This window comes from Cydia strobilella, chromosome 2 (assembly GCF_947568885.1).
Source record: "Cydia strobilella chromosome 2, ilCydStro3.1, whole genome shotgun sequence".
In the NCBI taxonomy this organism is placed as follows: domain Eukaryota; kingdom Metazoa; phylum Arthropoda; class Insecta; order Lepidoptera; family Tortricidae; genus Cydia; species Cydia strobilella.
Window position 1 is genome coordinate 27252803 of NC_086042.1, and position 12381 is coordinate 27265183.

Sequence of the window (12381 nt, forward strand, 5' to 3'; positions counted from 1 at the left end):
ATATTTATAAAAATACGATAAAATGTATTTAAATATGGATAATTTTTTTTTATTTGCATTAATTATTTTTATATGATTTTGACCCATGTTCTTTCACTGGTATGCGTTAAAATTATAAATAACAAACGAAACAGTCAACGCCCTCTATACGAGTGTAGGCCAAAACTAGTGGCGCCATCTGATCGAGAATTAAATTTTCGTGATTTTCGAGGCACGTTTTTTCCTTAGACTGTATCCATCTATTACGGAGTTATATCAATCTTTGGTATAACCATGTATGCAGGCCCCACATATTGACGTGTTTGTGGACAGTGTTGGTGGTTTTGGACGACAGCTAATGTTGTTTTTAAATAGTTATGTTTTGAATTAAATTTATTGTTAATTATGACTTATATTGTTTAAATTTTAATTTATTTATTGTTTGTCTGAATGGTCTTAAATTTGTAATGACTAATAGTTATAAATGTAAGTATTTTAATAGTATTTGAATGATTATATTGTTTAATTCTATAGTATTCTATTGTAACTTAGTATGTAAGCGACTTGGACATGATCTGTAATGCTTGTGTATTTTTTTAAATTAATAAATCAAAGCGACACAATTAAGATCTACAAAAACTTTGGAACGACACAATTAAGATCTGCCATATCTATTAAGTTTAAGGTCAATTTTCTAAACGTTAATATATTTTTCCTTTTTTATTGTGGGACGTACCATATTATTATAATCTATAAATCATCGTTGATTTTTTTCATTGTGATTGACATCTGTATATACAAATAGGTCAATTCTCTAGTTCTGGGGGTTCTTAAAACACCTGTTCCTACTTTCCTATGTTCCCCTGAACAATTGCATATTGTCACAATTTTAGGACAAATCTTACATTATGTAACGAACTGAGGCAAGACTGAGAGAGAAATATGTAACGAGCGACGTTATTAGGAGCGGATATTATAGAAGTTTGCCTTGCCAAAGAAATTGAAGACGCTTTTGGTACAGATAAACTATCAAATACTTACCTGAAGGTAATTCCCTCGATGAAGGGATCCAGTGTCCACAAGCTCCAGCTCCGCCGAGAGTGATCATCTGGTACATCTCCTTCACCTTGTTATTGTGTTGAAACCTAAATACTGCCCTCAACTCTCCTGCCACCTATATGATTAATAACACTTACCTGAAGGTAATTCCCTCGATGAAGGGATCCAGAGTATCTACAAGCTTCAACTTCGCATCTCCGCCGCGAGTGATCATCTGGTACATCTCCTTCACCTTGTTATTGTGTTGAAACCTGAAGACTGCCCTCAACTCTCCTGCCACCTATATGATAATCAATAACACTTACCTGAAGGTAATTCCCTCCGTGAAGGGATCCAGAGTGTCCACGAGTTCCAACTCAGCGTCTCCGCCGAGCGTGATCATCTGGTACATCTCTTTCAGCTTTGCCGTTATCGTATTGAAACCTGAAATAAATAATTTTTATAAGTAGGTAAATATTCCGAAAATTTAACATAGTTTCCTCCCTAAAACGTCTTTGAAGTCGTGTAGGTTAAATGATAATTTAGAATCTAGAGCGTAAAGAGGAAGTCAAAAGATACGTGGATAATAGACCGCGAGCCAGGAACAGAGTTCCATGAACAATAGCATCGCGGGTAAAAACTCGTAAAATGGTTAACGTTGATGGACGTGTAATGAACCCACGTGAACGTCAGCTGACGCCGAAATTTCTGCCTACGATCATAATGGGCAAATATAGATATAACTCCGTAATAGATGGATACAGTCTAAGGAAAAAACGTGCCTCGAAAATCAAGAAAATTTGATTCTCGTTCAGAGGGCGCTACTAACTTTGGCCTACAGTTGTATAGATGGCGTTGACGGTTTCGTTTGTTATTTAACAATTTTAATGCATATCAGTGAAAGAACATGGGTCAAAATCATAAAAATAATTAATGCAAATAAAAAAAATCATTTATCTATATTTAAATACATTCTAACGTATTTTCAAAAATCTTCATTTTTAGTTTTAAAGTGTGTCGACAGATGGCAGTGAATTTACTGGGGTTACAAAATTTACTATGACAGTAACGCTCTAGTATCAGTTACTCTATGTAATGGGTGAGAGGAACAGTATGAGAATTCCTTGCCCCAGTGTTTCACTTACCCTATATGTGGTATTATCTATGAAAAGGGACCTTACGCCATTATAAACGATGCTCCGATATAAATATACAATGCCGCGCAACGCTGTGCGCCGTAAGCGCCATCGACAATAAGGTCCCTTTTCATAGAAAATGCCCCATATAACCTTAAATAACTGACGTCATACTATGCTTGTAATTTTTGTCTTCCAATGAATCTTGAAAATAATTTTCAAATTATCGCATGCATAGTTTCTTTGTAAGGTAAACAATTTCACGCATCTTATTTCACCATAATATTTAATTAAAGACAAATCAATTTCACGTCCTAGATTTTGATGTCTAAAATGCTACAAGATACAGCAATCCCACATGTAAACGGTAAAACAAGATGATACGTGCTCTGCTTATATGTAAGTGTATGTTTTTTTCTGATAGATATCTGTACAATACATTTTTTGTTTTATACAAATTTTCTTTTTACGGTTCCGTACCCAAAGGGTAAAAACGGAACCCTATTACTAAAACCATAGAGTAACGTATACTAGAGCGGTACTGTCATAGTAAATTTTGTAATCCCAGTAAATTCACTGCCATCTGTCGACTCACTTTAAAACTAAAAATAAATATTTATAAAAATACGATAAAATTTATTTAAATATGGATAAATGATTTTTTTATTTGCAATAATTATTTTTATATGATTTTGACCCATGTTCTTTCACTGGTATGCGTTAAAATTATAAATAACAAACGAAACAGTCAACGCCCTCTATACGAGTGTAGGCCAAAACTAGTGGCGCCATCTGATAGAGAATCAAATTTTCGTGATTTTCGAGGCACGTTTTTTCCTTAGACTGTATCCATCTATTACGGAGTTATATCTATCTTTGCTAAGACTTCACTGTCCGTCTGTCAGTCACCAGGCTGTATTTCATGAACCGTGATAGCTAGACAGTTGAAATTTTCACATATGATGTATTTCTGTTGCCGCTATAACAACAAATACTAAAAACAGAATAAAAAATATATTTAAGTGGGGCTCCCATAAAACCAACGTGATTTTTTTTGCCATTTTTTGCGTAATGGTACGGAACCCTTAGTGCGCGAGTCCGACTCGCACTTGGCCGGTTTTTTTACTTTGTCACTATTTAATATTGTCTTCGGTTACCGCGATAGTTACTCATGAAATAAATTCATAGTTTTATTTCATGAGTAACTATCGCGGATTATATCGCGATTTTGCATGTACAACCAGCCTTAAAGTTTATAGTCTATGATGGTTCATTATTTTTAGTATGTGGGTATTTTTGCACTTTGTAATTTTTCCTCAGTCACCAGTTGACCACGAACGCTGTAAAGAGTTCGAAACGTCGGGATGTATTATAAATTCAATATACGCGATATAATCCGTTTTCATAGTTTTATTTTTGTCAGTATTTGTTTGATGCTGACAGCTATTGTTATTATTTTCAGTGACCTTGTTGTTCATAATAGACTGCGATGCCCAACGCAATTTCACAAAAGACTGGTGCAGCTGCAACGTGGCTCTCCGGTGCAACCAGTCGGTATGCGCGTCCAACAACCAGACATTTAAATGCGAGTGCGAATTAGGATGCTCCAACTATTACTCAGAGCCGCCTTTAAATCTCACTGTACGCTATGAGGGCCCATGTAAAAATGAATGAAGATTTTAATAAATTATGTGTTGTATTATTTTTCTTTTTTTATTAGGGTTCCGTACCCAAAGGGTAAAAAAGGGGCCCAATTACTAAGACTCCGCTGTCCGTCTGTCTGTCTGTCACCTGGCTGTATCTCATGAACCGCCATAACTAGACAGTTGAAAATATTGTCTTCGATTACCGCGATAGTTACTCATGAAATAAAACTATGAAAACGGACCCGTTGACCACGAACGCTGTAAAGGGTTCGAAACGTCGGGATGTATTATAAATTCAATATACGCGATATAATCCGTTTTCATAGTTTTATTTCATAGACAGTTGAAATTTTCACAGATGATGTATTTCTGTTGCCGCTATAACAACAAATACTAAAAAGTACGGAACCCTCAGTGCGCGAGACCGACTCGCACTTGGCCGGTGTTTAGTCTTTGTCCCCGACTTCCGTATAGAACTGTTTTCTCAGTTAAACTCACGTTTCTCTCGGTGTACTACTGTACTAAATGAACAAAAAGACCGAACTAGTACAGTTGTGAGATTGTACGATTGATAGACAGCTCTACGGTGTTGCTAGAGGATGCCGCTGATTTATATGGGACAGTCAATTTTTTTTTGCGATTTCTAGCGATATTATAGGACATTCTTACACAGATTGACCAAGTCCCACGGTAAGCTCAAGAAGGCTTGTGTTGTGGGTACTCAGACAACGATATATATAATATACAAATACATAGAAAACACCCAAGACTCATGAACAAATATCTGTGTTCATCACACAAATAAATGCCCTTACCGGGATTCGAACCCAGGACCATCGGCTTCACAGGCAGGGTCACTACCCACTAGGCCAGACTAGTCGTCAAATATGTATATGAAGTGGTATCTGCAAAAAAAAAACTCGGAGAGCTGGGGCGTCGGTTGCAGGAGAGAGGTCTCCACCCCCGCCCCGGCTCCGGGTCGTTCCTGGCGCAGAGGTTGTCCATCGCGATTCAACGCGGAAACGGGGCTAGCGTGATGGGCACCTTTTCGCCGGGAACGATGCGGGGTGGGTTATTCGATTAGTTTTTAAAGATTAGTTTAGTTTTAGCAAAGAGGATATAATAGGATAGAGCGGTACTGTCATAGTAAATTTTGTAACCACAGTAAATTCACTGCCATCTATCGACACACTTTAAAACTAAAAATAAGATTATAAATATACGATAAAATGTATTTAAATATGGATAAATGATTTATTTATTTGCATTAATTATTTTTATATGATTTTGACCCATGTTTTCCACGGATATGCGTTAAAATTGTTAAATAACAAACGAAACCGTCAACGCCCTCTATACGAGAGTAGGCCAAAAGTAGTGGCGCCATCTGATCGAGAATCAAATTTTCGTGACTTTCGAGGCACGTTTTTTCCTTAGACTGTATCCATCTATTACGGAGTTATATCTATCTTTAATTTTATTAATAGAACCTTAATTTCTTAGTTCTTAGGATTTTTAGTGATTGTTTTTTTTTTATGTCTGTGTAAATTTAGATATTGTTTATTATCTGCAAAATGTACTACAAGTACCTGCTAAGAAGTCGTTGGTGCGTCTCTTCTTGAGCTGGTCGTATCCGTTGCGCACTTCGTTCCGCTGCGTCGTGATCTGGTCCAACTCGGCCGCACGCTTTAGGTACAGTTCCTCTTTCGCTTTGTAGTCCTGAAGATAAAATAATTTAGAAATATGTGTATAAGAGGTTAAGGTCGCGTTTCCACCAGAGATGTGCGAGGGTGCGTAGCGAGGGATTTGTTTGTTAAGAACCAATAGAAAATTGCCGACTAGAGCTGTGCGGAGCGAGGATAGGTAAATTAATCAATCGATAGAATCCTATTGGTTCTTAACAAAAACATCCCTCGCTACGCATCCTCGCGCATCTCTGGTGGAAACGCAGCCTAAACCTTAAAGGTAAAAAAAAAGTTCTAGTAATTATTCCCAATAAAGAAATTATCAAACGACTCTCACCTGTATGGCCTGGAGATTAGGTTTAGCGTCGCCCAGCCGGCCTTGCTGAGCTGTGAGCCGCTCTCGCAGCTCATCTACCGCCATTTCTTCTAATTCTTCAGCAGTATGTGTGGCGAGAGGGTCGGGTGGCTCGATGCCGGGTACTCCTTCGATTCCTGGATCTTCTAGCTTCAGGTTTCGTAGCTGTACAAAGTGAGAATATGATTTATAAGCCGCTATCCATACTAATATTATAAATGGGGCATTTCACGTCAAGCGGGCAGCAAAAAAATTGTCAGGTTCTGGATTTTGTTCATAGTTGGATTAATTGGACCTATATGTGAACTAAAAAATTTGGCATCATTACTTTTTTAATATATTGCTTCGTTAAAAATTTATACGCATTTGAAAAAACTACAAAATTTGAGGAACGGATTTAAAAAAAATTATTATTGCAATTCTTTCAATGGATTTAATTATAACTAAATAGTGATTATTTGAGAATATTAGTTGATTTCTTTGAAAATTTATAAAAAAAGTTTTTTTATCTTTTTTTCATATAACAAACCGGAAGTTAGTATTAAATATCTTTTTTTTGCTTTTATACATCTTAACCGATGAAATATTGTTTATTGCTTTAATTCCGTTACGCAAAAGTAAAAAAACCCGTAATTGGCCATTAAAGACTGCCACATAGAACTACCGCTCAGTACGGAGCGTCGCGCAGTACTTTCGAATTACTTCATGAATCTTCAAAACCAATCGAGATGCCATTATATTTTTTTTTATAGGACATTAGTACACCATAAGCTACATTATTGTGTAAAAATAAAAAATATAAAAAAATGCGAAGTTGGAAAAAAAAAGATATTTAATACTAACTTCCGGTTTGTTATATGAAAAAAAGATAAAAAAAACTCTTTTTATAAATTTTCAAAGAAATCAACTAAGATTCTCAAATAATCACTATTCAGTTATAATTAAATCCATTGAAAGAATTGCAATTATAATTTTTAAAAAATCCGTTCCTCAAATTTTGTAGTTTTTTCAAATGCGTAGAAATTTTTAACGAAGCAATATATTACAAAAGTAATGATGCCAAATTTTTTAGTTCACATATAGGTCCAATTAATCCAACAATGAACAAAATCCAGAACCTGACTATTTTTTTGCTGCCCGCTTGACGTGAAATGCCCCAAATGCGAAAGTGTATCTGTCTGTCTGTCTGTTACCTCTTCACGCTTAAACCGTTGAACCGATTTAGTTGAAATTTGGTATAGAGATAGTTTGAGTCCCGGGGAAGGACGAAAGATAGTTTTTATCCCAGAAATCATCCTTTATAGGGGTGAACAGGGGGGTGGAAGTTTGTATGGGGAATCGATAAAAAGCAGATTGGATAAAATAAAAGCTACCCAAATTACTAACTCCACGCAGACGAAGTCGCAGGCAAAAGCTAGTTGAGAATAAAACTATTGTCCATTTGCCGATTCTGAAATATCGATAATGTATGTATGTATGTATGTAAACACTTTATTGTACATAAGACAGATTACAAACACAATAAAAGAACATAAATATATACAATGTACAAAGGCGGACTTATCCCTATAAGGGATCTCTTCCAGTCAACCTTTGTGCAATTGAGAATGAAACAACCTTAATAATAATCACTTGAGAATAATCACCTTAATGATTAGGTATAATAAAGGTTGTCTCAATAAGAGTGCCCTATTTCGTTTAAAAATAAAAACACGTATTTTTAGAGTGAGTGTGAGATAGTGATATTTAAATTGCATTACAAAAAGACATATTCCTATTATGTATAGAATAAAATATCCGGCAAATGGCCGCCACGGATCTCAATACTCAATATCTTTATTGCTAATATCAATCCTCAATCTCAATCTTGATCTTTATCTGATGACAGACCATTACTGTAACTTAATGTTATGTACTTATGTTATGTTCTTATGTCGTCATATTTTATCTCTTCTTGTATTAGTTTGTGTAAACGATGTGTAATTTTATTTTTCGCCATATTTTATGTCTCTTTCTTTTATGTTGCTTTCTTTTTGTCTGTTACCTTCCGTGATTCTCACCTGATGGTCTCATCGGAAGATCAGCGCTGGAAGTCGCCAGCAGCATGCTGAGATGGGGCCATTTCGTGACACTTTATTTTCATGTCCTTTTAATGTATGTCTATTGTCTGTGTGTGTTTACGAATAAAGTATTCTATTCTATTCTATTCTATTCTATTCTATTCTATTCTATTCTATTCTATTACTCTTTTCATGAAATTATCGATGACTTTTTGACAAAGATAACGCGTTGAATTGTTTCTGATTTATTCGCATAAACCCATGATTTCTCAAAATCTCAAAGATCTTGGTAGCCAGTTGATATCTGAATTTAGTGAAACGATTCGGTCTGGAAATCGTTGCTGGAATAAATCGATGACGCGGAAACGTTCTTAGCTTTGATCTGCTTGTAATGCGACTATCTTATAATACTTACGTCTCTTTCGAGTTGCGGCATCTTCGCCCTGAAGTCGACGATGCTCTTCTCCATCTTGGTGACGGCGTTCTTTGCTTCTATTTGCTCGCTTTTGTACTTGTTCATCTTAGCTTGTAGTGCTGCTATCTCTTTCTTCAGCTCTGAGAACTCGTCTGTACCGTCGGAGATTTGCTCGTCGAGCTAGAAAGAGAGGGAGAACGTCACAATGTTTTGAAACCATTTATATAAGATCAAAGATAGATATAACTCCGTAATAGATGGATACAGTCTAAGGAAAAAACGTGCCTCGAAAATCACGAAAATTTGATTCTCGATCAGATGGCGCCACTAGTTTTGGCCTATTCTCGTATAGAGGGCGTTGTCTGTTTCGTTTGTTATTTATAATTTTAACGCATACCAGTGAAAGAACATGGGTCAAAATCATATAAAAATAATTAATGCAAATAAAAAAAAAACATTTATCTATATTTAAATACATTCTATCGTATTTTTATAAATCTTCATTTTTCGTTTTAAAGTGTGTCGACAGATGGCAGTGAATTTACTGGGGTTACAAAATTTACTATGACAGTACCGCTCTAGTATAAGTTACTCTATGGTCATAGTAAATTTTGTAACCATTTTAAATTCACTGCCATCTGTCAATATTCAAATTGTTAAATAACAAACGAAACCGTCAACGCCATCTATACGACTGTAGGCCAAAACTAGTAGTGCCCTCTGCGCGAGAATCAAATTTTCTTGATTTTCGAGGCACGTTTTTTCCTTAGACTGTATCCATCTATTACGGAGTTATATCTATCTTTGCTATGACAGTACCGCTCTATCTTATTATATCCTCATTGATAAGATTTAACAGAGCCCGGAATTTTCGCGGCAAATTCAAAAGCCTGTCGCAATTTTGCTAGAGTTAGAAACATCTTTTATCGATATCGATAGTTGTGTAATATTTGGCTCTACTGATTAAAGTATTCGACCCTCAGCACTGAGGAGAACGAAGCAAGGGGGGAGGGGAGGGGACAGTTTTCGAAAGAAGAAAAAGAGGTATTTGTTGCCTTAATTTCTGCGAAATAACTATGGTATTAAATCGAAATTCAAATCAATACAATTTAATACCCACCGGGCTTACGCGAAGACTCGGGCAAACTAATTATTTTAAAAATGTACCCTAGTTTGATCGAATTGTCCTTTTCATACGTCCCTATATTGTAAATTTCATCGAAATCGCTAGAGCCGTTTTTGAGAAATTACCAAAAAAGATGCAAATGTATATCTGAAAAAATATGATATATTATTTTTCGCTACTTTACGAACTTTAAGACTGGTTAATCATCGAATTTAAACTATCGTGAGACATATTAACTTAACTAACATAATCAGGTCTCTGTAATCAGGATCAGGATCTGGTTAATCATGTTATCGGCAACTTTTCTCGGCCCATTCCATTTGTTTCCTGTAAACTTACCTCCTCAATAAACTTCTGCAGCTCTGCGCTGTCGAGAGTGAGCTGTTTCTTCTCGTTGTTCCACGTCTCCAGTTTCCTGTCGTTTTCTGTGAGGTCTGCTTCCATTTGAGCTATCTTGTCTTTGGACTTTTTGGCGTTTCTGAAAAGTTTCATTTCATTAATTGTCTTTGTCATCATTCGAGCGAATTCAAAAAATTCACTCAAGCCAGCTCAATTCTTACCGGCTTACCAATTGTTTAGCGTTTTGTGCACCTTATCCTACAGGTATCATAAAAAACCGGCCAAGTGCGAGTCGGACTACGCAAAAATTATGGAAAAAAATCACGATTGTTGTATGGGAGCCCCACGAAAATATTTAGTGTTTAGTATTTGTTGTTATAGCGGCAACAGAAATACATCATCTGTTCTTGAGATACAGCCTGGTGACAGACAGACGGACAGTGGAGTCTTAGCAATAGGTCCCGTTTTTACCCTTTGGGTACGGAACCCTAAAAAATAAGCCTAGTTATCTGTCGGTTCCACAACGGGCAGGCAGGTAAGATTTTTTTGTTATTAGGTACTTATGAGTGATATACCTAGAGTTTGAGTAGGAATCAGTAGGAAAGAGACCGCACATAACGTGTGTCTGTGGGGAGTGAGCGAAGCTTCATAAAGCATCCTCAGACGTAGTGCGTCAAACCTTCACAAGCGCCGCACCACAACACACAAGTGCGACAAACCTTCACGAATCAAGAAAATAGGTAACGACCGTTACTACTTGGCAAAGATAAAGGAAAACCGGCCTTTTGCTAGTGTTAATAGCGACCCACAGCTTGGTGATCTCGCTGGACACCTTGTCGATCTTCTCGAACAAGTTGTCTACTTGTAACTACCAGTGGTCTAATGGGTATTGTTAAAGGAAAACCGACCTTTTGCTAGTGTTAATAGCGACCCACAGCTTGGTGATCTCGCTGGACACCTTGTCCATCTTCTCGAACAAGTTGTCTACTTGTAACTACCAGTGGTGTAATGGGTATTGTTAAAGGAAAACCGACCTTTTGCTAGTGTTAATAGCGACCCTCAGCTTGGTGATCTCGCTGGACACCTTGTCCATCTTCTCGAACAAGTTGTCTACTTGTAACTACCAGTGGTGTAATGGGTATTGTTAAAGGAAAACCGACCTTTTGCTAGTGTTAATAGCGACCCTCAGCTTGGTGATCTCGCTGGACACCTTGTCCATCTTCTCGAACAAGTTGTCTACTTGTAACTACCAGTGGTGTAATGGGTATTGTTAAAGGAAAACCGACCTTTTGCTAGTGTTAATAGCGACCCTCAGCTTGGTGATCTCGCTGGACACCTTGTCCATCTTCTCGAACAAGTTGTCTACTTGTAACTACCAGTGGTGTAATGGGTATTGTTAAAGGAAAACCGACCTTTTGCTAGTGTTAATAGCGACCCTCAGCTTGGTGATCTCGCTGGACACCTTGTCCATCTTCTCGAACAAGTTGTCTACTTGTAACTACCAGTGGTGTAATGGGTATTGTTAAAGGAAAACCGACCTTTTGCTAGTGTTAATAGCGACCCTCAGCTTGGTGATCTCGCTGGACACCTTGTCCATCTTCTCGAACAAGTTGTCTACTTGTAACTACCAGTGGTGTAATGGGTATTGTTAAAGGAAAACCGACCTTTTGCTAGTGTTAATAGCGACCCTCAGCTTGGTGATCTCGCTGGACACCTTGTCCATCTTCTCGAACAAGTTGTCTACTTGTAACTACCAGTGGTGTAATGGGTATTGTTAAAGGAAAACCGACCTTTTGCTAGTGTTAATAGCGACCCTCAGCTTGGTGATCTCGCTGGACACCTTGTCCATCTTCTCGAACAAGTTGTCTACTTGTAACTACCAGTGGTGTAATGGGTATTGTTAAAGGAAAACCGACCTTTTGCTAGTGTTAATAGCGACCCTCAGCTTGGTGATCTCGCTGGACACCTTGTCCATCTTCTCGAACAAGTTGTCTACTTGTAACTACCAGTGGTGTAATGGGTATTGTTAAAGGAAAACCGACCTTTTGCTAGTGTTAATAGCGACCCTCAGCTTGGTGATCTCGCTGGACACCTTGTCTATTTTCTTGGAGAGGTCGTCGACGCTCTTCTGCAGCTCCCTGACCTTGCCGCCGGCGACGGCTGCGATTTGGGCGTCCACGCCGTGCACCTCCTTCTCCACCTGGAATTAGCTCCATGCATGAATTTATTTTTATTTTTGGATTCATAATTTATATCGTTGGAACACCGGAAATGATAAAAATACTTTTGTAAACCTTAACATTATTTTATTAAAATATATTTAAAATGTTGAAAATTTTTGAGCGGTTGAAACGCTCATAATTTTTGGCGCGAATTCGACAGAGCGTGATGACGTCACACGTTGGGCGGTCCAACTGACGTTTGCTACTAATGACACTAATCTGTCGAACGCGTGACGTCACGTGGCGTTTCGAGCGTTTCGCTCACTAGCTTTTCGCGGGCAAATTTTTGTACTTTTTATTTATAATTTTAAGTAATTAAATGGTAATTTAAAAACGGAAATGCATTTATAACATGATATAACGGTAACAAACATCCGAAT

General features: G+C 37.3%; 1 protein-coding gene across 1 annotated transcript in view; it reads right to left on the bottom strand.

Annotated features, from left to right (window-relative positions):
* LOC134755151 (structural maintenance of chromosomes protein 4) overlaps positions 1-12381 on the bottom strand; it is a 77044-nt gene that overhangs the window by 3715 nt on the left and 60948 nt on the right. The window contains exons 17-22 of the mRNA XM_063691645.1: positions 11822-11979; positions 9780-9918; positions 8315-8494; positions 5822-6004; positions 5389-5518; positions 1344-1461 (exon numbers count right to left, since the gene is read on the bottom strand). Coding sequence (XP_063547715.1) covers positions 1344-1461; positions 5389-5518; positions 5822-6004; positions 8315-8494; positions 9780-9918; positions 11822-11979 — 908 coding nt within the window. The remainder of the gene's footprint in view (positions 1-1343; positions 1462-5388; positions 5519-5821; positions 6005-8314; positions 8495-9779; positions 9919-11821; positions 11980-12381) is intronic.